Here is a 25,063-nt window from a genome sequence, read left to right as displayed (position 1 = left end):
GGGGCGCCGGGGAGGAGGACCCGGCCCTCAGGGTTGATTCTGCCCTTGGGTCTCCCTGGCTGGCTGCCCGGCAGGCTGTAAGAGCCCGAGTCCTGCTTGGGGATAAGGCGGGGCTGGGACCCGGCAGTGACAGGACAGTGGGGGGTTGGGGTGAGCACGACACAACGAATGGACCTGACTCGTCTTCCTCGGGCAGAAGTCCGTCTCGAGATGACCGCCTGGCACGGAGCCTGCCCCGGGCCTGCGCCGGAGGCCACGCTGAGCCTGTGGAGTCACGGGCACAGCTGCCGAGAAGCCGGGCAGCTGGATGTGTCTCTCGGATCCACGGGCCGAGCTCAGCCGTCTGCCCAGCCTCAGCTGACCGGCCAGGCGTCCGGCTGTCTGTCCCGCAGGCGTGGGTGGAGGCAGCGGCGGTGGCGAGCGCGGGCTTCAGGAAGAGCATGCAGGCCCGACGCCGACGACAGGACGACGCCGACGCCGACGCAGCGATGGACGTGAACAGAAGCAGGCTGGGTCCCAGGAGGCGTCCGTCGTGCTCCGAGCAGAGCGGCCGAACGGATGGTCCCCGCCGGGGCCGCCCAGCGTGCAGGGAGCGGGAGCCCCTCTCCTGCTGGTGCCCGGCCGTGCCCCCGCCCCAAACACTGGCTGCCAGGGTTCGCAATCAGGCTTTAATGAGAATCTTCGGGGTCTCTCCAGGCCCGACTCCCCGCCCCACCCCGGCTGCTTCCTCCGGGGACCACGTGCCGGAGAGGGGAGGGTCCGTGAACGCCGAGGAGAGACGGTGCTCTTCCGACCCGGACAGAGAGGCCCGAGGGTTTACCGGATCCTGGTGAAGAGGTTGAGCACTGACACGGACTCCTGCAGGGCACACGGGAGGGACCGCTGAGCCTGCGGCCCCCCGGGCTACCTCTCTGGAAGTGCCCGCCGCTCGACCAGGCCCCCGGGGCTGGGCGCCGAGCGGCACCGGGCTGGGAAGTTCTGCCTGGAGAGGGGACGTGACATTTTGGGCCAGAGGAGCCTGTGTGGGCACCTTCCCCGGCACCCCGAGGCACGTAGGGGATGGCCAGGCTCTGAGCGCCTCGTGCCACGTGGTGGGGGATGTGCGGCGATGTAGGAGTGGGGGGGGGGCCACGGGGGGCCACAGAGGAGATTCCCAGGGAGATGCTGGCCAACAAGACAAACGGGGCTGGGTGGGGAGGTGGGGGGGTGGGCAGGGGAAGCCCCCAGGACAGGCGAGGGGACGCGCGCAGGGGAACAGTTGGCACTGATACCGACCCACTTTACCTTTGTCGAACGGGTTTTGCTAAAGACGTTCCAGAACCTCAGGGTTTCATCCCCAGCACCAGTGACTATGGCCTCTCCATCAGGGGACATGGCCTGCGGAAGGAGACAGACCCCCACTGTCTCTACGCCCCGCAGGCAGCGCTTCGCGGACAGAACCGCGGAACCAGGTGTGGCACCGCCGGACAGAGCCGCGGACGGAGTGCTCTCGGGAAAACCCCAGGCGGCCTCCCTCCTGCCCGCCACCCGGAGACGCTCTTCTGCGTGACGGGACAAAGAGGATGTTGGCTGAAGCACAAGACGTCTTCTTCCGAAAAGAAAAAAGAAATCGAGCGGTCTGCAAGAGAGGGGGCCTTTCTGCAAGAGCTGACAGATGGTGGTCTGGTGAAACGCTCAGCGATCACGTGAGTGCCGGGACCCAGATCTGCAGAGATTTCTTTCCGCGTGTGTCGCCAGAGACACCCGGCCGAAGGGAGGGACGGAGGGCAGAGGCGCCGGTACCACGTGACCTTGGCGGACAGGAGCCCGCCCTGCTGTGCAGTCCCGGAGGCCCCCCGGGCCGCGGAACCCCGACACAGGGCCGCACGCTGCCTCTCGGGGCGCAGGGCAGTGGTTTCTGGGCGGCCCCGGCACGTCTCCCAGAACCCGGGGGCTGGGGGTCGGGGGGGGCGGGGAGGCAGACTCACCAGGTACAGGACCCTGTACGAGTGCCCGGTCAGCTTTGCCACCTGGGTCAGGGACGGGTACTTCCACACCAGAATCTGGTTCTGTGAGTAGCCGTGCGTGCTCACCTGGGGGGCGGAGAGGGTGCTGTCGGAACCCGGGCCCCCCACTTCCAAGGCCCGGGGCCCAGACGCAAGGACATCTGAGCCGGCACCTCAGACTCGCCAAGCAAGCGACGTACAGAGGCCACAGGTGACGAAGTAGAGAGAGCACGGTCACAGCCCCTGCTCCCCGCACTCTGGTCGGTGACTGGACAGAGTGGGACACACGGCGCCTGACAGGCCCGGGAGCCTCTCTGGCGGGCGCTGGGTGTGGGGGTGTGGGGGTGTGGGGGTCTGGGTCAAGGACGGGCACATCCAGGCACCTCTGGTCTGCACGACGAGGGTGGTGGGGGCCTGGCTGAACTCAGGACCCCATGGGAGGCCTCAGCGGGGCCAGGGCTCCCGCCTCCCCCGCCTCCTGCCCGCACCCCCAGGCTCCTCTGCCCCTGGCTCTTCGCGGAGAGGCTCCGAAGGCCGTCTAGCGACGAGGAGGGAGGCGCACGCGCGTGTCCCCGCAGGCCCTCCCTGGCCGGCCCCGCACTCACCAGCTCGTTGGCGTGCTTGGACCAGGCGAGGTTGCACACCTGGGAGCCCGTGTCGATGCACTGCAGCGGCTGCCCCGTGAGCGTGTTCCAGAAGCGGATGCAGCGATCAGCCGTGCCACCGCCAGACGCCAGCAGCCCGTGCTGGTGCGGGGACCAGGCGATGGCCTTCACGGCCGCCAGGTGCTCCGTGTACTGCTGCACGGGGCTCAGGCTCGAGTGGTTCCAGACCAGCAGCTGCGGGGGCAGTGGCTGTGAGACCCCGGAGGCCACCACAGTCCGCCCCCGGGGGAAGAACCCACACGGCCCTCACTCCGTGGAGAGGCCAGGGCTGCGAGGGGCCCGCGGTGCCTACCTTGTTGTCGTTGCCCCCCGAGGCGAGGAGCTGGTGGTCCGTGGACCACTTGAGCCCACACACCTCCTGCCGGTGGCCCTGCAGCCGCCGCTCTGACTGCAGGGGCGGGGTCCGGATGTCCCTCTGCAGGATCATGCGGTCCCGGCTCCCGGACGAGAGCTGGTCAGCGTTCCAGGCCAGCGCCCCTGGAGGCCAGGCAGAGGGCAAGGGAGGCTGAGGCCTCGCCCCCGGGAATCACACCTGCCCCCTGGGAAGCGGGCGGCTTCTCACCAACGCGTGCCGTGTGGCCTTCCAGCATGGACAGCTTCTTTCCTGCAGCTGCGTCCCAGATCTGCACAAAGCCCTTGTGCGTGCCAACGGCCACCAGGTTCCCCTAGGACCGAGCACACGGGGGAGGGAGTGGGCATCAGGCCCAGGCATGGGGACCTCTCCCTCTGCCTCCTCACCGCAGGGCGTTGGGGCTGTTTCTTTACAGGTTTCTTTGAACCAAAAGGACATCCCTCCTTGGAACTTTCTGGGGGAACGGTCACACGAGTGCACCGGTTTGTCAAAATCCAGTAGACACGCAGGGTAAACACCTGTGCGTTTCTACCTGCGGCTGCCATGCCAGCTGTGGGGGCGGGGAGAGGCGTGCAGGGGACCAAGTCTGACCCAGAGTCACCATAACCATCTTTACAGGCTGGGGACAGGCAGGGGTGCAGGTGGAGATTAGACTCCCGGAGATTAGACAAGTGACCTCCAGGCCGGCTGCTGGCCCCTCTGGGTCCCCAAAGCCCCCTCAACACCGGGGAGGGCCCCTGCCAGCAAGACTGGGTCATATCTCCCTGATGCCGCCCGGCTAGGGGATGGGACCCACGTACTGACCCGTTCAGACCAGCCCACGGAGGTCACCGAGTCCCCTTCCACCGAGAGGTCACAGAGCCGGGTCACCTGGGGAAAGGGGAAGCGGTCGGTGGGCGCGGACGCACAGCCACCTGTCCGTGCACCCGTCCACCCTCCCAAGCACCCGTTCGCTGGCTTACGAACACCAGGGCAACGAGGCCGGGGTGCCTGGGACGCTGTGGGCCAGGAGGGGACACACACACCAGCATGGGGATAACTGACCACACAGAGATGGGGCGGGCGCTCAAGTCCCCCTCCCCCACCGCCCCGGGGCAGGCCACAGGCTGCTGGGAGCAGAGGGGCGGCCCTTTCCCCGAGGGGGCTTCATTTGCCCCTCTGAAACCCGGCCTGCGTCTGGTCTCATTCCCGAAAACAGCCTACTGCGAAGAGCAGACCTTGAACCCCGGCAGCTACTCTGACAGATTGGTGGGGTGGCTGCTGATGACCGCCACCGAGGAAGCGGCCCTCAGGGGGGGTCCCCTGGCCAGGCCGGGCCCGGGGGCCTCGCCCGGGTCAGGGTGCATGCAGAGGGGAGGCCCCGGGGAGGGCAGAGGGGTGCTACCCCGGCCCCGGAGGTCCCCAGAGTCCCCCGAGCCCCCCCAACCCCCGCGCACTGGCTCCCTGGCGCCACCTGGCTGGTGCAGGCGCTCCACAGGTACACGCAGGTCCCCAGCCCCACGCTGAGCACGTTGAGGGACGACCAGTCCACCAGGTTCAGGTAGAAGTCGTCCTGCAGCTCCGGCGCGTCCAGGACCTTGAAGGGGATCTTGGAGATCTTGCGGGTGGGTTTCCGTGGCGACCGCAGTAGTTTCTGACTGCAGGGAGAGCCCGCCGCGTGGGGTGCCGTTGGCGTGACCTGTGGGCTCCCCCTCGTGCTCTCCTGCCACCCACGTGACCCCACAGCTATGGGTGGTGACCGCCGGCCGTTGGGCCGCCCTGAGCTCTGACAGCCACACCACGCCCTCTGCCCGGCACCTCCTCCGGGGAGCCCTCCTTGACACCCCTGTCTGGGCCCAGCGCCACTGAGCCTGAAGCGCGTCTCCATTGAGGAAGGTCCCCCTGAGCCGCCTCTGTACCCCGTGCACAGTTCTAGGACCAAGCTAGGCTCCCAAGCGCCGCCTGGCTGCCCACCTGCCCTGTTCCAGCCCCCACAGGCCTAGACTCACCTCTTGTTGCTAACAGGGGACAAGGAGTAGGGAGACACATCGTTGCCATCGTCGGGGCTGGAGCGCTTGGTGCTGAGGGAATACTGGAGGCAGAGGAGGGGGGACCCCAGCTGAGCAGAGCCTCGGCCGCACAGCCCGGGGACCTCACACCCAGGGCCCTGGCACCCCGTGCTGCCGGTGGCCAGGCCGGAGTGCGAGGTGAGCACTCGGGTCGGAGACGTGGCCCGGGTTCGAGGGATCCAGAGAAGCAAAGCAGGCCTCGTGCCTGAGGCCTCCTCTGGACAGCGACTGCCCGGTGCCGGCCTCCCCCTGCCCCGCTGGCCGCCAGCCTGCCGGCCCTCTGTCAAGAGACCCGAGCCAGGCTCCTCCCGACACTGCCCTACGGCTGCCCCCAGCCTCAGGACCATGCACCTGGCACCTGCCCCAGCACTGCCTTTGGAGCAGCAGGAGAGCAAAGCCCCGGTTCGAGGCATGGGGCCCGGCGGCTCCCGGGGTGAGCACAGGCCGAGCGCGGGGGGCCGAGCTGGGTGGCCTGCAGAGGGCCTGTGCTGCACGCTCACCGTGAACAGGCCCTTCTTCTCAGGCGTGGAGGGCTGCAGCCTTCGGTCCTCCGTCTGCGGGTCCTGCACCTTCTCGATGCCGGCTCCCAGCAGTTCGTTCTTCAGCAAGGCGGAGTAGGCCAGGCCATCTGTGGGCGGGGGGCTCTGTAAGGCCTGGGGCAGGGGGCGGGGGGGGGGGGCAGGGGGCCAGACAGGGTGTGACCCCTGACCTTTGCCGTTGTCTGAGGTGGCGTCCTTGGCTTTCCGATTTTGGCTGGGAGACTTCTCATTCTCCTGCGGGCAACGGGGCAACGGCAACGGCGGGAAAGGAGGCGGGTCAGATGGAGCCGCCCGCCCGGCCCCCCTCCCCCTCCCCCTCCCCCCGCCCTCCGGGCGGCCCGCACATTGATCCGGTGGAAATTGACGCTCCAGTTGGCACCGGCTCTCGAGGGGATGAAGCGGTCTCCGTGCTTGCTGGGGGAGGACACGGGAGAGTTGGCGGGCGTCAGGGTTCGCCGCATCTCTGCGACCTGGAAGGATGGCAGGGCGGGGCTGGTGCCTGAGAGCCCCCCAGCGCGCGACGCCAAGGCCAGCCTCTCCTCTCAGACCCCTGGCCAGGCCTACCCCGCCTCCTCGCGCGAGGCCTCTGGCCGCTGAACGAGCGGATCGAGCAGCCGAGGTGAAACATTTTGACATGCGAGCCGTGCGGGCCGGAACGCTGCTGGCGGGCCTCAGTTTATCCTCCCAGCTGGGGAGGCGACACTCTCAAGAACGGGGCAGCCCGAGAGCACAGGCGCCCGCCACGGGGCTTTGTTCGCTTCTAAGCCACCACGATGGACCCGACACCTTGCTGCTCCTCGGGCCCCATCTCCGTCAGGCAAGGACGGTCTCCCACAGAAGCACGACTCCCCCGCCGAAGCTGGCGCATGGACGCGGGGGCCCTGCTCCCAGGAGGGTCCTTTCCCTCTAAGGGACCTGCTGGGGGGCTGGACTACATACATCCCCCCCATCCCCCAGAAGGACGGGTTGAAGTTCTAGCCGTCCCCACCCCCGCACCCGGGATGTGACCTCATTCGACACCATCTTTGCGGGTGTGATCCAGTTAAGACGAGGCCACCCCGGGTGGGACGGGCCCCAAATCTACGCCTGGTGTCCTAAGAGTCAGAGACACAGACCCACACAGAAGAGGGGGACGAGAAGGCGAGGACTGCCGGCCACAGCAGGAGCTGGGGAGGCAGGACTCCTCAACGGGACCCCCAGAACGAGCGTGGCCCTGTGACAGCACGGGCGAAGGCCTCAACTGCCCGGCACAGAGCTGAGAGCGTTGAGAAGAGCGGTGAGCACAGCCCGTGACACGTCAGGAGCCCGCGATGGCGTGGCTGAGAGGGGTGGGGTCCGGGAAAAGAGGCCTCCCCAAACTCTGCTGAGTTCCGCAGATAAGGACAGGGCCACCTCAAGCTGCCGCCACGGCTCTGCCCGGTCAGGCCCGCCCCACAGGTCTGAGACCCCAGGCCCTTCGGCTCCCTCTCTGGAAACGGGGAGAGCAGCTCACCTCCCCTCGTCCCTGCAGTCAGTCCCGGGCGTGGCCCCGGGGAACAGGGGTCTGGAAGCTGACCGTCCCTGTGGGCCCCAGCAGCAGGAGGCACGCTGGAAGCCCGAGGAGGGGACTCCCCGGCGTGTGGCCCTGCCACTGGGAGGCCCGCGGGAGGACGTGCTTCTCGCCGGCCCGGCACCCACCGCTCTAGAGGCTGCTCCCCGCCACCCCGGGGCCCGGCCGGCGCCAGTGGGGGCAGGGCGCCCGGTACTCACGCAGGGCATCGTGTTCTCGTTCTGAACGACGATCTGCCGGAGGAGGCGCCGCTCATAGTCCTGGTCCATGGCGACGCAGGGCAGGCACGGCCCGCCGGCCAAGGTCAGCCGGCCCGGGGCAGCCTGGGGCAGGAAGGGCAGCAGAGGTCAGTGCCGGTGGGTAGCAGCCCCCTCCACTGCCCGGTGACCACAGCGAACTCCACGGTGATGGCCAAGGCCTTCCACTTCCTCCCAGGAGCCCGGTGCGGGGTGGGGGGGGGGGCAGGCACACCCCACCGGCGGCTGTGACGGGGAGGACGGCGGCTGCTCTGAGGGACCTTCCGCCAGGACTCCCGGCCTTTGTCCTGGAGCTTGCCCTCCGGCCACCCTCCTTCCCATGCACCCACCATGTCGCCTTCCTGCTTCAGACCCTCCGAGGCCACAAGCCACCCTCAGACCATGTCCAACCCCGAGGTGGGGGCCGGGCAACGTCAAAGTGGTCCCAGTGAGGATTCCTCCTTGAATGAGGAAGCTTCTATATCCTTTTTTCTTTTTTTCAGTTTGTTTTAAGTGAGAGAGTGAGAGAGAGAATGTGCACACACCCACAGGGGGAGGTGGGAGAGGGGAGGGAGAGAGGAGGAGAGGGAGAGAGAGGAGGAGAGGGGGAAAAGGGGAAGGGGAGAGGGGGAGAGAATCCCAAACAGGCTCCACACTATTAGCACGAAGCCTGACGCAGGGCTCGATCTCATGAACTGTGAGATCGTGGCCCGAGCCTAAATCAAGAGTCAGACGCTTAACTGAGGCCCCCAGACGCCCCAGGAAGCCTCTGTCCTAATGCACGAACGGGGCCACAGTCCTCGAGCTGCAGGCACCCGGACGGGCGCACGCGGGATGGGGTTCAACAGCTCGACTCTGCCCGTTCAGAATGTGTAAAGCTCACCCCCTCCTCCCACTGGGCTCAGCCCAGCTCGGGAGGCTTCTCTGAAAAGGAGAAGGGGGGAGACGGAGAGTGTTCTAGAAGCAAAGCACCTGGGCGCAGGAAAGGGCGGTGCACTTTCCAGCACAAGGGGGGTGGGGGCGAGTGGCCACCTCTGGGGGAAGGATGTTCCTCACTGTGGGGCTGGACACAGGCCCGCAGCCAGTGGCTGCTTCCAGAAACCAACACGAAACGTTCACCAGTCCTGCCTCCCCCAGGGGCACCGCAGAGCAAATGGGGGGGGCCTGAAGCAAGTGTTTCTGGGACAGAGCCTGGCAGAGAGGGGGCTCCCAGGGCTGCGGCTCCTCGCGACGCACCCGCTCCCCCTGCCCCAGACCCCCTATGCGCTCAGAGCCACCGCGAGCTCTACTGCTCTGTCTGGAGCCCGGGTTCACGACAGATCAAATACCAGAAAGTCGAAGGCTGGCCCAAAATTAAAAGTCTGTGAATCCTGAGGGGTAGCACTCTGGAGAAGTCAACATTTGCTTTAAAAAAAAATTGTGGTGAAATACGCGTAAGATGTACCACCCTAACCATTTCTAAGCGCACAGCCCAGCGGCTTCAAGCACACGCAGTCGTGCAGCCACCCCCACCATCTGTCTCCAGAACTTTCCACCTCCCCAAGCTGAGACTCTGTCCCCAGGAAACACTGACTCCCTGCCCCCACAGGCTCCTCTCTGCCTCCGTCTCCCACACACACGGCCACGCAGCCCAATCATTCCACTTTTCGGTGTGCGCCTGGGAGGAATGAAAGGAAACAGGCCCGCACAGAAACCAGTCCCCTAAAGCTCCAACTGGCGTTATTCTGGGTTGTTCGTAATCACCGAGGAGAGAAAGACTCCCAAGTGTGTGTCGACAGGCTGGGTGAATGGATAAACCCGATGCGCCCCACCCGCACACTAGAATGTGACCCAGCCTCGGAAAGGAAGGACGCCCTGCCACCGGCCACCGCATGGGTGGACCTGGAGAACACAGGCGCAGGAGGACACGTCCTGTGTGTGTCCGCGCTCACAGGGGGTCCCTAGAGGACAGAGAGTGGGCTAAAGAGAACGTCCGCCCTTTTGAAAACAGACTCCTGGGGGCAGGGTGAGCTCAGCGTCACCTGGGAGGGGACCAGCCCGGGGGTCCACCACTCGCACCTCTCCAGGCGTGGCCACACCACGAGGTTCTCGGGCCCACCTACCTGCGTCCTATCTTCGACAGCCCCAGATGGCCTCTCTGACGGGTTCCTGGGCCTGTGGTGGAGACCGTGCAGAGCACGGGGCAGAAGGACCAGCACAAGCCCACTGAGTCCTCGACCCTCACCCCGCAATTACGGGACACGGCCAGCCTGGCGTGGCCCAGGCCCGAAGCCGGGCGGACACTCAGCCAGAGCCAAGCCCGCTGGGTGAGACTCAGAGGCACAGGCGCGTGGCCGCTAGTCGCCACGGTGCGCTCCACACCACGCACGTTAGCGGGCTTGCACGTTTGATCCCGTGCTCCCCGGGCACGACCTCACGACCCGTGTGTCTGCACCGTCGCCTCGTGCACGCGAACCTGGGACGGCCGAGCAAGGGGCAGCGGCGCTGCAGGCTCACGGGGGGTCACGGGCAGGAGCCCCTGCCCCGAGGCCCGCCTCCCCGTGCCCACCTGCCCCCAGGGTCCTCCCTCCGCTGGGCCCGGAGTTCCTCTCAAGTCCACCGGCCCCATCGTCCCCATGGGGCCAGACGGCGGGCCTCCCGCTTTGTGAGCAAAGCCCTGCCCACATCTCGGGTAAGCCTGTGGGGGCGGCCCCCTCTCCCTGCACGTGCCCTGTAGTCCAGCAGAAGGTCCCCAGACCAGTCTCGCTCCTCTGTCACAGAGTCCAGCAGTGACCGACGGCTGCGTCCCTCAAGCCTCCCTCACTTCTCTGGTTGGGGAGGGGGGGGGGGAGACCCCTTCCAGCCCACCTCCAAGTCCCCAGGATGAACCCCAAGGTGTGACCTCAGCACAGTGACCACTCCTGGGGCAGCATGGCCGGACGAGTTTCTGTCCAGGCTGCAGACTCCCATTCAGGGGATGGAGTCCCAAGGGTGAGCCTGGGCCACGTGGGAGCCAGAGCCGAGCTCCAGGAGGCCGGCGTCCACTCTGACCGAGGACCGGCATTCTGGGTGGGGTTTATGGCGGGGAAGAAGGGGCATAAAGAGGAACAGTCACGGCTCCATTCTGGTAAGTTCTGCCATCAGTGGGTACTTTCCCGGAGTCGGGCCACTCAGCTGTCCCGAGTAAACCAGGGTCACAGAGGCAGCAGACTTCCTTCGGCCACTGTGTGCGGAGTCAACCCTCGAGGGCCCTGACTGGGGCCTTGCTTGCCGCCCACCAGACCGTGAGCCCTGGGGGGCACTGGTGAAGGCCACGCTCGGTCCACGTGCTCGGTGACCGCCCCTGCCTTGCTCTCCCCGAGCAGGGCTGCTCAGGGCCAGCGGGGCTTTGGGGGAATGAGGGGCCTCACCACGGGGAATGGTCACACTGTGGGCTAAACCGCTCAGCCCCGATGAGCTTCCAATGGAAACCATGGCCCCCCAGTCACAGACCAAAGCCACCGTGCTGATGTCCCCGGGGGGGGGCGGGGGGAGGGTCCCCATGAGGCCGGCAGGGCCCAGGCCACAGTTCAGGAGGAACCAGAAGCGTCTACGAGGGAAGACGTACCACAAACGCTTTTATTTAGAAAGACAACGCAGGGACACCCGAGGGGCTCCGTCGGTTAAGCACCTGGCTCTTGACTTTGGCTCAGGTTGTGGTCCCGTGGTTCAGCTCTGTGCTGACAGTGCTGGGATTCTCCTCTCTCTCTGCCTCTGCCCTTCTTCCCTCTCGCTCTCACAAAAAAAAAAAAAAAAAAGACACTAGCGGAAAAAACACCTGCCACCCACGGGAGACACTGACGTGAAGGGTGTGAACACATCAGCGCTCCAGAGACGCCCACCCTCGCGTGCGGCTGGAAGGCGGCAGGCCCCACGCGGACAGCAGGGCCCCGGCCCACAGCCCCGCGCTCCAGGCCGCGCAGGCGTAGGGAGGAGACAGGCACCCGTGCTCCTTGGCAGGAGCTGAAACCCGACTTCTAAGAAGGCAATTTGGCAGCTGCTTTCCAAATTTAAAACGCACATCCTTTCTGACACACTCTCTCTACTTCTAAGAATTCCCCCGGAGGAACTCCGGGCTGCGTGTGCAAAACCGCGAACACAAAGGCAGCGCCGCGTGTGACAGCGAACGGTGAGGCTCGTGTCCCCACCAGGAGAGGCGGCCGGAGGGTCGGCCGGACCCTCCCCCCCTCCCCCCCCCCCCGAAGGTGACGGCAGCACTGGGCCAACGAGCTGCTTCTAGAAGGCTGGGGAACATGCTAGCAGCACAGGTCAGCTCTCGGGAGGGGGCCGGGGGTGGGGGACAGAGAGGAAGGCGCCCGGTTTCCCCGGCCACCTCATGTACTTCTTGGATTCTGTGTCACGTGAGAGCGGAGACGGGATGGACGCGGCCGGCGGCCCAGGCGGCGCACTGAGCACTTGGTCGCCCTTGCCCTAGTCTGAGAATTTCCCAATAAGACGTCCGCGGGTGTGGTGTGCGGGGATTCTCCCGTTAAGGAGCAGTCGCCGTGCGCAGACCGTCTGCAGGCCCTGGCGGCTGGGCTCCCCCAACCAGGCCGAGCCCCAGCCGAGGTGGGAAGGGAGCAGCGAGCCGCCCTGCTGACCGGGCGGGCTGGTGTTGTGTCGGGTGAGGGGGGCCAGAGCCCTCGGCCCCTCGCTGCCACTGTCCCCTCCACAGGGCACCGTCGCTGGGGGACTCGGTCGCCCACCACGCCAGCCCTTCGGAAGGGGGCCTCCTCTTCCACCGCGGCCCCCAGAGCTCACCTTCCGCCACCGCCTCGCACGAGCCTTCAGCCTCCCAGCCTGCTCTCCCGGGACAGAGGCGCCACCCAGCCGCCTCACAGGACAGTGAGGTTCCCGCACAGCTACTGCGAGGGTCAGGCATCGCCGGCCCTCCCTGAGAGCGAGCCCAGCGGCAGTGGCAGGGCAGGCCGTGGCACCGTCCTGCCGCCTCCGCAGCCCGCCAGCCCGTGGCCTCGCCGGGCCAGCCCTGCGGCCGCGGTGCTCCCACGGTTTCCGCCCACCAGGCACTCACTCCAGGTGTGACCCAGGGGCCCTCAGACTGGGCAGCGTCTGGGGACACGTTTGTCTGTCGACACGCGTGTCTGTCACGACTGCCACGACTGGGGTGTTCCTGGCCTGGAGGAGGTGGGGGCTGGGGACGCTGCCCAGTGCCCTCAGTGCCCAGGATGCCCCCAAAGAACGTTCACGGTGCCGGGCCAGGGAGCGGCTAGCGGATGAGGGACACGACGGGACACACGGGCCAGGCCTGATGTCAGCAAGGACCGATGACGCAGCTCGAGGCACCCGCGATCGCCTCCGAAGCCTCCCCCAGCAGGGGTGCAGCCGTGGAGGGCACCCCAGGAGCAGGGCATGCAAACGGATGGCCTCTTCTCTGGGCCTGGTACGGCAGGGTCCACGCTGCACACCCCCCCCCCCCCCGCCCCCTGCCAAGTTCATGCTGAGCCCCAGGCCCCCAGGACAGAAGCATCCTTCAAAGTCTCGCTCATCTTGAAAAACCAGTCTCTCCTGCCCTTAGATGTTGTAAGGCTCTCCAGGAAGCCCCGGGAAAAATGAAACGTTTCGTGACTCAGTATCTCGAGGGTGACTGTAGCCTGGACGGGACTACCTATAAGATGGGTTTATGCCGGAGGCTCTCCCTGTCACGACGACCAGATGTCCTCCACACCAGCCAGCGTGTCCCGGCAGAGTGGTCCTGGGTGCAGCTAACTCCAGCTTCTGGAGGGGAAGCCGGCCAGTTAGGTCAGGCGGCACTGGCTGCCCACACGGGGTACAAGGAAGCAGCCCATGGACGCCCACTCGGCTACGTCCTACGTGGGCGCCACGGGGTCCTAGGTGAACAGGACATTGCTCCCGGCCCCGTGGGATAATGACGGCGGCGGGTCCCGCCTGGGGCCTTCCGCGGGCCAGCACCGCTCGAGGCCTCGTACTTAACTGGGTCCCACGAGCGGTCCCGCCTCCACCTCACAGAGGAACACCCTGTGGTGGCTGGTGGGCCGGGGGGCTGGGCTCCTACCCGGGCACGGACTTACCTGTGCTCACCCCGCCTGCCCGTGGCTGCTCAGATCACGACGCTCCCCCAGGTGAGGGGGTCCCCAGGCCCAGCACCTGAGCAAGCCAGCCACCTAGAGCTCAAAGGCCTGCTCTGGAGGGGGCATCCTCTCACGCGTGCGTATCTGCTGGTCCGTTCTAGCAGGAACCATCCCCAAGTAGGGATTTACTGATAAATGGCTGGGGGCTGCCTGGGAACGGTCACCAGGGGGCACAACCTCTCACAGGGCCCCTGAAACCTTGAGGAACATGCACCTATCTGAGAGATATACAGGCGGAGACGGCAGGAGATCTGGGGGGGGGGGGGGGGCAGGTGCTCCCAGACTACCCAGCTCCCGGTGCCCTCCTCCTGAGAAAGAGGAGAGGCTCCCGTGGGGGGCCTGGGGCCCGGATGTGTTACTCTCAGCTATTCTCCAAGGGACCGGGGAAGCAGCACATGAGAAAGACCCAACTGGAAGAAGGAGGACTTATCTAATTTTCTGCTCCCGTGGGAGCCTCTGGCTCTGCTGTCCCGGCCTCGGCTCAGGCAAGCTGGGGACCAGCCCTCGAGCCCCCCGCTCCCACCACTACAGGAAACCCAAATACCATATAGCCCTAGAAAGGTACACTGGAAAAAGGGGGGCTTCAGAAAGGGACACACCTGGCTTTGAGTCCTGGCTTCCACTCTTACTGGCCCAGTAACTTCTCTCCGAAGCGGGTGAATGGGTACCACCACCTGTGTTGCTCTAACACTGGACGTGACTTCCGCGAAGCAGCTAGGAGGGTGCCTGACTCAAAGGAGATGCTAGGAGGTGCTGGCTGATCCTACGGGCTCAGCGACAGGTGCACAACACATCCCCCACGTGCCGGCTTCCTGTTCCTCCCTCCGCAGTGTGTGTGGGCTGTATGGCACGGGGGGCGGGGGTGGGGGGGTGCCTGGGCAGCCGCTACTCCAGTGAGCTCCTGACTGCAGCTGTCGGCCGGGTGGTCAGGTGGGGCCCCTTCTCTTCCCTCACTGAGGCTGCAGGTAAGGAGAATGGGTCTTCCTCCAAGAGGAGGGAAGACTGTCGTCAATAAAAAGAAATGGGGCTACGTGGAGGCAGGAGGGCTGGCCGTGGCCTTCAGACATGGCCCAGAACGCAGGCTCTCGCACTCCCAATAGCTGATGCACAGAATGGGCCCTTTGAAGAGAGAGCTCCCACCCCGTGGAGGGAACACGATGGGCTAGCGGTCCCTCATGTCTCATGACACCAAAGACAAAGCCCAGAAGAGCTGGAATCAAAAAGGGCTGAGCCCGGGGCGCCTGGGGGGCTCAGTCGGTTGGGCGTCTGACTTTGGCTCAGGTCATGATCTCACTGCTTGTGGGTTCGAGCCCCGCAGTGGGCTCTGTGCTGACAGCTCAGAGCCTGGAGCCCGCTTCGGATTCTGTGTCTCCCCCTCTGCTTCTCCCCTGTTCACACTTTGTCTGTCTCCCTCTCTCTCGAAAATAAATACACATTAAAAAAAAAAAATTAGGGGCGCCTGGGTGGCGCAGTCGGTTAAGCGTCCGACTTCAGCCAGGTCACGATCTCGCGGTCCGTGAGTTCCAGCCCCGCGTCGGGCTCTGGGCTGATGGCTCAGAGCCTGGAGCCTGTTTCCAATTCTGTGTCTCCCTCTCTCTCTGCCCCTCCCCCGTTCATGCTCTGTCTCTCTCTGTCCCAAAAAAAATAAATAAACGTTGAAAAAAAAAAAATTAAAAAAAAAAAAGAAAAGGGCTGAGCCTAACACATACGACAGGGAGCCAACGAGCCTCCCCTTTGGGGGCTGACGTGAATCACCGCCAGAGGCAAGTTCTTTCTGGGGAGGCCTGGAGGTGGGGGCCCCCGAAGAACACATTCCAGCACCCGTGCGTGTATCCGTTCTCTCAGCTAAAGCTTACTCCCCGCTCTGTGCAGGCAGACCCTGGGGCTGACCAAGGAGTCCCGCCCTCCGGGGGCTGACGGTCTAGAGGACGTGGCCTTTGGACCGGAGGCTCTGCCCTCTGACCCTGTGGAAACGGCCACACCGTTGGCACCCCGGGTGAGCCCTGCTGCTCTAAGCCTCACAAGCGCCCAAGGTGAAGCCTCTCGTCTACCACCTCTGGGCACTGGGGTCGGCAGCAGCCCAGAGGATGCAAACCCCACGAGAGGGAGGGACAATCTGGCAACAGCAGCAGGCGATTTACGATCATTTACACGACTGAAACTGTGGTTTACGCCAGATCTCAAGGCTGGACCAGGCCTTAAAGGGGTTCAGATGAGGGGCGCCTGGGTGGCGCAGTCGGTTAAGCGTCCGACTTCGGCTCAGGTCACGATCTCGCGGTCCGTGAGTTCGAGCCCCGCGTCGGGCTCTGGGCTGACGGCTCAGAGCCTGGAGCCTGTTTCCGATTCTGTGTCTCCCTCTCTCTCTGCCCCTCCCCCGTTCATGCTCTGTCTCTCTCTGTCTCAAAAATAAATAAACGTTAAAAAAAAAATTAAAAAAAAAAAAAAGGGGTTCAGATGAGCCCCTCACAACTGCATCTGCTTGCATGCCTGCAGGGACAGGGAGCTCACCCCCTCACAGGCGGCCTTGAGCAGCAGAAAGTGCTCCTCAATATGTCTCACCAGGGACCCCACGTATGGGTCCTAGATGGGGGCAGAAGGAAGACCTAAACCTAGTACGTTTAGGGCAGGGACCGCCAACCCCAGCTGCTGGCACTGCAGACCCTGGGACCAGGCATGTTCTGGCGGGGGGGGGGGGGGTGCGTTCTGGGCACTGCAGGAGGCTGAGCAGCCTCCCCGGGCCCACCCACTTAATGCCAGAACACCCCCAGCGTGACAACCACAAACAAGCCCGGACGTTGCCCCCAGTGGAGAGCCCCTGGTTTGGGGGAATCTGTAGAGGGAAGAGTGGCTTCCCTCAGGCTCAGGAGAGCAGCGCTGACCTTTCTCTTGCCCGTGCGGCCTTGGGTAAGTGGTAGGCACGGGCACAGACCCCCTCCGAGCGGCAGTCTGTCCCTTCCCTTGCTCCCTCCGTCACCGCCGCCCCCCACCCCCGGCCTCTCCTTATCTCTATCACAGGACACTGTGCAAATATAACCTGACGCCTCCTGCACAAATCGGTGGTTTCTGGGCCCGATCTACTCCGGGAAGGAGCACGTGCAAAATAAAGGGCAGGAGGATCTGGAGGGGTCTGCTGCTTTAGACAAGCGCACAGAGGTCTGGGGAGGCCGGGTGTAAGGAGAGCGCTGGGGGCAGGAAGAGGGACAGCGAAGGCCCAAAGAACAGTCTCCTGGGCCTGTGGTGGGGAGGTGGGGAAGGCCAGGGGAGAGGGAGCCACAGGATGAGACGTGCCTTCATGGACTGCAGGTAGTGTCGTGTGGAGGAGGGGGGACCCAGGGGGACCCGACAGTGCCTGCCCGGTCCGGGCGGGGGAGCAGGTGGTCCTGAGAGGTTGCGGCAAAAGGCACGAGGGGCCCCACGTGAGGCTGGGGGAGGGAACGGTCAGAGGGAAGCGTGACCTCCTCGGGGCTAACTCGCCCCAGGTGCCGGCAGGACCCCCAGGGGACGGTGACTGGCGCTGGCCCCATGGGGCTGGAGCTCAGGAGCCAGCCTCGGGGTCCAGCAACGCACGAGGACAGGGAGTCAACCGCGCCCAGCAAGAACGCGCACAGACAGCACAGCGGCATCTCAGTTGCATCGAAAGCAACGGTCACGAGAGCCTGTGCTCAACCGTCTGTAGCAGCTCTGACCGGAACAGGTAAGAGGTGGAAACAGCCCAAGCGTCCGCCAACTGGTGAGTGGACAGACACACCGTGTCCAGCCAACACACAGGAACGTCACTTGGTCTCGAGCAGGAGCGAGAGTCGCCCACCCCCGCCGCCCCGCGGACGGACCCCGAACGCACGACACTCAGCGAGGGAACCGGACACGAGAGGCCACACGGGGTGTGAGTCCGCGGGTGTGAAACGTGCAGAACGGGCTCATCCTGACACAAAGTGGGGTAGCGGGTGCCAGGGGCTGCAAACTGACGACTGACGGGAAGAGGGCTTGTCTGGAGTGGTGAGAATGTTCCAGAATCCATCTGGTGATGGGTACACAGGCCGAAAACCTCTCAATTGCATAGTTTAAATCAGTAACTCACACGGAGAGGGAACCGTATCTGAATAGATCCGTTACCAACAAAGGTCGAGCAAACAAATAACGGAAAGGAGGCTGCTCCCTGAAGGGAAGGCATAGGAAGCCAGGGGACAGCGGACTCCGCTTTTCGGGGGGAGGGAGGGTGCATGTGTCAGGCACGGCGCTCGAGGACTAGATGGCACGGGGCTGGGGGCACGTCCCGCGTGCTCCTGCCCCAGTATCAGGTGAGGACGCCACAGGGGGAGAAAGAGGTCACCTGCCAAGGACACGAGGATGCACAGCTGTCCACGGCTGACCAGAAGGTCAACGCCACACGAGGAAGGAGTCCCAGCGTTCAACGTGCGTCTGGCCACCGAAGGAAGGTGCTGCCGCACGCGCCTCGCTCCAAACCACCCGGCGTCCGCGGCCACTCCGTCTGCACCCAATCTCGGGCAGGTGCAGCGAGAGGCGGCCCGCGTGGTGACAGTGGACTTGACAAGGGGGAGGCCACCGCGGCCTGTGGTGGGTCAGAAACTGGACGGCAGGAAGACGCTGGGCCGAAGAGGGGCGGCCAAGTAGTCCCTTCCCGGCTCTGCGGGACACCGGCCCCTGGTGCCAGCTCCCGGGACGGGCCAAACGCACCCTTCCCTCGGTCCATCCGTCCCTCCTGCCCTCCAGCACCCACTCGAGCCAGCGTTCTCACGCTCCAGCCTCACCGGGGCACCGCGCAGGCTCTGGGGACAGAGTCCCTGCCCTCACAGGGCTCACGGTCCCCCCTCGACACGGCTGATGTTTGGGGCCATGCTGAGCACTGGGTGGTGGGGTGGGGCAGCAGCGTCGCTGACCCCACCCACTGGATGCCAGGAGCACCCCCAGATCACTGATCCCAATCAGTGTCTGTCCCGATCACCACAGATGTCCCCAGACGGCACCCAGGTCTCCGGAAGACAATTACAAGGGTACCGCGATCCTGCTGGTTCCTGAAACACCACGTCCCTTGATGCTCACACCCGACTCAAGTCTCCAGGCTCGCCCCTCAAACAGAATGATTTTGGATCCTCACCCCCATTCAGTGCTACCCCGAAAAAGGTCCCCACAACCAACACTCCTGTGGATCCCCAAACCCAGAAGTCCCTGGTATCCAGACCCCACCAGACCAGAGGCCCCAACAAGTAACAGTGGCGCGACGTTTCCTGCTGAAACAGAGGACCCGGTGTGAAAACCCAGGCCGACCAGCTTCTGAAGACTCATCACTTTTCCATCTGCTTCCAGGCGCTTCTCCCCTAGCCCGAAACAGCCGCCACCACCGGCTAGGGCACGGGAGTCGGAGATTTCCCCGGGGGAACAGTCCCAGGGGGCAAAGGGGCAGCACAGCTAACTCCCTGGACACTGCCCTCCACCCAGCGAGGCAGCTGTCCCTTGAACCATGAGCTGTCCCAACACCAGAGCCCTTGTTTTCGGTGGGGGGGGGGCGGGGGAGCCCATATCCTCGTTCGCTGGGCCAAGTGCCATGAGGCCCGCACACCTGCTTACACTCTGAGGTTAGCAAGGCACGCGGGCCGGTTCGGCTCACACGAAGGCGCCCTCGGCACCAGGGGCCAAGACGGCCCACGAGAAACTCTGCACGATGAACAGGCTAGGATGCAAGCTGGGGGGCAGTGCGCCACTCGGGGGACGGTCCCCAGAGGCTCTCGTCAGCTTCTAGCGTGCAAATCCCCCACCTCCTCCAGGAGAGACCACCCAACCCCCTACATTTCAAACACCCTCTCACGTGCCCCCAATTTGGGGTAAAAGGCACAGCTGGGTATGTTGTGATGGATTGTTTTTCTTCGGGCAAATCATCCTCATGCAAAGCGTGGTAAGAAGCTGGGGGGGGGGGGGGCTGGTGCAGCCTCACCAGCAAGAGGCCTGAGGTCATCACTCTGCCGACTGGAGTGAAGGGTGGGAGGGGGACCAGTTCCCAGCCTGACAGGCGCCTGAAAGAGGGGATGATTTCGTGGGGGAAAGAACTGGTGAAAAACTAAACGGGTCCAGGCTGCAGAGCGGAGGGTCTCAGGCTTTGGGCTGGGGGTGGGCCCAGCCAGTGCAGGACCAACGGGCACGGGTCGGCAGTTTTCAGCAGGGGGAAACGCTCTGATGGGGAGAAACATTCCACACTTGGGGGGCTCCGGGGTGGCGGGGCTTGGGCTTACAGGAAGAGGCAGGATGTTCCGGGATCGGGGCGTAGCCGGGCTCAGATTTTGGTGGGGTCAGGGCCCAGATGGAGAGCTTGACCCCCGCGGGATGGGGGCTGGGAGGGCTGGGGGCAAGGGGACACTTATGCATTGAAGCAGCCGGGCCCGAGAGCTTGTGTGTGCCAGAACCGAGAGGCAGGGGAGCGGCGAGCACGACGGGGAGCCCAGACCACAGGGTCTCCACGCCTCCGTCTACTCGCTTCAGGGTCCACACGGCTCGGATTGTATTTGACTGGGATGGGGGGAGGGGGCCCGGTTCGAGCCGGGGTGAGTCGTGACAGCTATGGGGGCAGCCGAAATCTGGGCAGGGCCTGAGCTGGGACGGTCCCGGTTTGGAGGAAGCGGGTTTGACAGGCCAGAGGTGATCAATGGCTGTTTTCGAGGGTGAACGCCCGGCTTAAGGAGACAGAGCTCGACCCCCGTTTACAAGCGGACCCCGGACGCCGGCTGCGGGGGGGTCAGGTCTCGGGTCGCAGGTGGCTCGGGCTGGGGCGGTCACGCAGGGCCGGATCTGGGGGTGAAGACGGGAGCGAGATGCTGAGGTCACCGCGGGCCTAGCTGGGCACTGGGGGGGGGCGGCGTTCAGGAGGTCTGGCCGGCTCCTGGAGGGGGCCCCGAGCTCGGGGGCCGCAGCCCCGGCCGCCGGCGCGGTGTCGGGGGACCCCCGGGTAGGCCCGCGCCGCCGTCGGGCCCCGCCCGGCTCGGGGGGTAGCGGCTCGGGCCCGGGGGGCGGGTCCTCAGACCCCGGCCGCCTCACCTGGCTCGCTCCGGTCCCCCGTTGGCTCCGCCGACCCCGTCTCTCCCGGCGCAGCGCCGCGCCGGCCTCTGCCGCCCGCAGCTCCACTGGTCCCGCCGCGGCCGCCGCTGTCGGGACCCCGGGCTCCGCGCTCCTTAATATGGCGGCGGTCGCTGTTCCGCGGCCTCCCGGAGCCCTCCTCCGCCGCGCGCGCTCCCGTGGCCGGCCACGCCCCCGCGCCGGCGCGCTGCGTACCGCCGCCACGCCCCGCCACGCCCCCGCGCGCCCGGGCCTCGCGCCCGGGCCGCGCCACGCCCCTCCTACCCGCGCAGCTGCGCCTGCGCGCCTCGGGCATCTCGGGAGGACGTGACGTAGCCAGTGATTCGAATCAATACAGGAAGCGGGGCGCCACGCGTTGCCACGGGCGACCGGAGCCGCCGGGGGCGCCTGCGATCCCGCTGCTCCGCGGCCCCGCTGAGCCAGTTGCGAGGGACCTGCGGGAATGGCTCTGCCTAGTTTAGGACGCGGTTCTTAGCAGGAGACAGTCGCAGGCGCGGGCACTCAAGGGCGGCCCCACAGCCCAGGAAGCAGTCGCCCTGCGTGATAAGCGCAGAGGGGACTCGGCAACAGGTGCATGTCGGGGACATGCACACCCACTGCCTGCGGGAAGACGTTCCGTTCGTTCAGTATCCAACATTTATTGCGCTCCTACAGAGTGCTCTCCAGTCGGAAAAATCTCTGCCCCCGACATGGGCAAAGGGTGCAGGCAGACCTTCAACAAAGAAAAGAGGCGAATGGCCGAGAGGCTCATGAAAAGATGCTTACCATCAGGAGTCATCAGGGAAATGCAAATCAAAACCACTTCAGGGTGGGAGGGAAGGGAAGGGACCACTTCACTCCTACTAGGATGGCTATGAAAAAGAAAACAAAGGTAACATAACAAGTGTTCGTGCAGACGTGGAGCAGGGGAACCCTCCTGAACGGCTGGCTGGTGAGCCGTAAAATGGGGCAGCCCCTGGGGAAAACAGCCTGGCAGCTCCTCAAAAAGTTACACGTGGAATTACCGTATGACCCAGCGATTCCACTCATAGGTATCTACCCAGGAGAATTGAAGACGTGTGCCCTTAAAAACGTGTACAGGGATGTTCGTGGTATTATACGTAATAACCAGAAAATACGAACAACCCAACTGTCTATAACGGATGATTGGGTAGACAAATGTGGTGTATCTACATCGTGACATGTTGTTTGTGGGTAAAAAGGAGCGAAGCACTGATACACGCTCGCGCGATGCTCAGTGACAGCAGCTACACATAAAAGGTCCTTGTATCGTGGTATTCTGTTTATATGAAATGCCCACAATGTCCAGGCAAGTCCATAGAGACAGAAAGTAAATTGGCGGTTGCCAAGGAGCTGGGGGAAAGGAAGGCATAGGGAGTGACTGCCAGGAATTTTCTTGCTGGGGTGATGGGATGTTCTAAAATTGGTGTGATTGATAGCTGCACAACTCTGAATATACTGAAATCCAATGAATCGTACGCTTTGGGTGAGCAAATTTTATAGTACGTGAGTTGTATCTCCATAAAGCTGTTATAAAAAAATTCCTGTCTGTCAGGGCACCTGGGTGGCTAGGTTGGCTAAGCGTCTGACTCGCTTTTGGCTCAGGTCATGATCTCACAGTTCATGAGTTTGAGCCCCATGTTGGGCTCTGTGCTGACAGTGTGGAGCCTGCCTGGCATTCTCTCTCTCCTTCTCTCTGCCCCTCTCCTGCGCACGCTCTCTCTCTCTCTCTCTCTCTCAAAATAAACATTAAAAAAAATCAGTTCTGTAGTTGCACTGGCTACATATCAAATGTTCATAACCCCAGCCCCTCTGGCTAGTAGCTGTCATATTGGATGATGCAGACATAGAATACGTCTATCGTAGCAAATCTTACTGGACAAAGAAGGTCCAGAGCAGTGCCTGGCACAGAGTAGATCAATAAATGTCAAAGAATCTTCTTTTTTTAAAAATAATTTTTTAAATGTTTATTTATTTCTGAGAGAGAGGGAGACAGAGTGTGAGCAAGGGAGGGGCAGAGAGAGAGAGAGAGGGAGACACAGAATCCGAATGAAACAGGCTCCAGGCTCTGAGCTGTCAGCACAGAGCCCGATGCGGGGCTCGAACCCACAGACCGTGAGATCGTGACCTGAGTCGAAGTTGGATGCTCAAGCGACTGAGCCACCCAGGCGCCCCAGACAAAGAACCTTCTTGAGTATCTGCCCCTCTGGACTGGGGCTGATAATCATTCCTGGGGCCCACTACCAGACTCAATAACTGTGTCTACGATTTTCTGTTCCTCACCCCAAACCAACACTATCAACATTCCAGCTAAAACGTGCCCTGCAGAGCTCAGTGGAACAATCCAGATGCACTATATGCTTCGTTTCGTTTTGTTTTGAACTCTGGTGATGAAAAAGCGTGCCGATCTGGTGCCTCTTTCGTTTCCAACAGAATCTGACGCACACTCGGGGAGAAAACGAAAGTCAGCAAGTTCTTTCTGAATCAGAATTCCACCTCGGCCATCTGACTCGCTCGTTTCATTTTAGATAAAAGACAGCATCCGACTGGGCTGGGATTAGGCTGAGGCCAGAGATGTGGCCTGGGCAAAGTTGAAGCCCGTCTTCATTTAAAAGTCTGGATTTTGGGGGGGGCACCCGAGTGGCTCAGTCGGTCGGGCGTCTGACTTCAGCTCAGGTCACCATCTCACGGTTCATGGGTTCGAGCCCCGCGTCGGGCTCTGTGCCGACAGCTCGGAGCCTGGAGCCTGCTTCGGATTCTGTGTCTCCCTCTCTCTCTGCCCCTCCCCTGGTCTCTCTCTCTCTCTCTCAAAAATAAACATTAAAAGGGGCGCCTGGGTGGCGCAGTCGGTTAAGCGTCCGACTTCAGCCAGGTCACGATCTCGCGGTCCGTGAGTTCGAGCCCCGCGTCGGGCTCTGGGCTGATGGCTCAGAGCCTGGAGCCTGTTTCCGATTCTGTGTCTCCCTCTCTCTCTGCCCCTCCCCCGTTCATGCTCTGTCTCTCTCTGTCCCAAAAATAAATAAACGTTGAAAAAAAAATAAAATAAAATAAACATTAAAAAAAAAGTTTGGATTTTTTTAAAATTTTTTTTTATTTAATTAATTTTTTTTTTAACATTTATTTTATTTTTGAGACACAGAGAGACAGAGCATGAACGGGGGAGGGTCAGAGAGAGGGAGACACAGATCCGAAACAGGCTCCAGGCTCTGAGCTGTCGGCACAGAGCCCGACGCGGGGCTCGAACCCATGAACCACAAGATCACGACCTGAGCCAAAGACAGTCACTCAACTGGCTGAGTCCCCCAGGCGTCCCTGGAGGCCAGAAATCTGACACAAGTTCCTCCAGGCTGACACCCAGCGTGGGCAGGGCTGGTTCTGCAACCCCCCTTCCCAACCCCTGACGCCAGGGGGCGGGGCCCAGGGGGACCCGTCTGCCCCCTTTTCCAGTTTCCAGAAGCCGCTTTGTCCTTGGCCCGCGGCCTCTCCTCCAGCCTCAAGGCCGCAGCGGGGGGGGGGGGGGGGGGGGGGGGGGGCGGTCTGCCCATCTGTCTGCCTCCCTCTCCTGAGGACGCTGGGCCCCCCAGGCACCCAGGGTCACCCCCGCCTCAGGGGCCTTGGCTTTTTCCCTCCCGCAAGGTCCCTTTTATAGCATATAAAACAACATCTTAACGGGTTCTGGGCATTAGGGAGCGGGTATCTTTGGGGGCGTCATTGTTCAGCTCGTCCACACTGTTCTGTGCCACGACTGTGGCGGGGACACGCAAGCTGACGCGGTGGTACGACTGACCGTATGACCGTATCATGACCTCAATATGCATGCTGATTTTTTTAAATGCTTATTTTTGGGAGAGAGAAAGAGAGAGCGCAAGCACGCGCATGCAAGTGGGGGAGGGACGGTGGGGGGGGGGGGGATCCCAAGCAGGCTCAGCACAGAGCCTGATGCAGGGCTCGAACTCACGCTATGAACTTTGAGAGCATGACCTGAGCCGAAGCTGGATGCTTAACCGACTGAGACACCCAGGCGCCCCTACGTGTTGATTTTTAAAAAGAAAAAAAAGGGGCGCTTGGGTGGCGCAGTCGGTTAAGCGTCCGACTTCAGCTCAGGTCACGATCTTGCGGTCCGTGAGTTCGAGCCCCGCGTCGGGCTCTGGGCTGATGGCTCGGAGCCTGGAGCCTGTTTCCGATTCTGTGTCTCCCTCTCTCTCTGCCCCTCCCCCGTTCATGCTCTGTCTCTCTCTGTCCCAAAAATAAATAAACGTTGAAAAAAAAAATTAAAAAAAAAATGCATCAAAATATTACTATTTATGGAGTTTTTTGTCACTCCCTTCAATTTTGGGCTCACCTGCCACACCACCGAACAAACCATTTCCTCGCTCTGGTTCTTCTTGTGGAGAGCATCACTTAATTCCTACTTGTTTTTTTTTAATTAAAAAAAAACATTTTTTTTTTTAGGGGCGCCTGGGTGGCGCAGTTGGTTA

The 25,063-nt window shown here is 63.2% G+C and overlaps 1 protein-coding gene across 4 annotated transcripts; it reads right to left on the bottom strand.

Annotated features, from left to right (window-relative positions):
- Window positions 1-654: 654 nt before the first annotated feature.
- Window positions 655-20,754, bottom strand: FZR1 (fizzy and cell division cycle 20 related 1). Of its 4 annotated transcripts, none has more exons than XM_045491452.1 (14): window positions 20,547-20,754; window positions 7,339-7,461; window positions 5,934-6,059; window positions 5,760-5,823; window positions 5,551-5,678; window positions 4,991-5,073; window positions 4,456-4,639; window positions 3,807-3,872; window positions 3,213-3,315; window positions 2,943-3,127; window positions 2,591-2,824; window positions 1,968-2,072; window positions 1,285-1,377; window positions 655-858 (listed from the first exon to the last, which is right to left on the bottom strand). In XM_045491452.1, the coding sequence occupies exons 2-14, from the start codon at window positions 7,405-7,407 to the stop codon at window positions 817-819; spliced, it is 1,482 nt and encodes a 493-aa protein (XP_045347408.1). In that variant the 5' UTR covers window positions 7,408-7,461; window positions 20,547-20,754; the 3' UTR covers window positions 655-816. The 4 variants fall into 4 exon arrangements, with proteins under 4 accessions (XP_045347408.1, XP_045347409.1, XP_045347410.1 ...); XM_045491453.1 differs by having other exon boundaries at window positions 1,276-1,377; window positions 5,934-6,003; window positions 20,547-20,752; XM_045491454.1 differs by having other exon boundaries at window positions 5,934-6,003; window positions 20,547-20,751.
- Between the last annotated feature and the right edge of the window lie 4,309 nt (window positions 20,755-25,063).

The sequence above is a fragment of the Leopardus geoffroyi genome, chromosome A2 (genome assembly GCF_018350155.1).
Source record: "Leopardus geoffroyi isolate Oge1 chromosome A2, O.geoffroyi_Oge1_pat1.0, whole genome shotgun sequence".
Classification (NCBI taxonomy): Eukaryota; Metazoa; Chordata; class Mammalia; order Carnivora; family Felidae; genus Leopardus; species Leopardus geoffroyi.
This window is presented reverse-complemented; position numbering and strand designations above follow the sequence as displayed.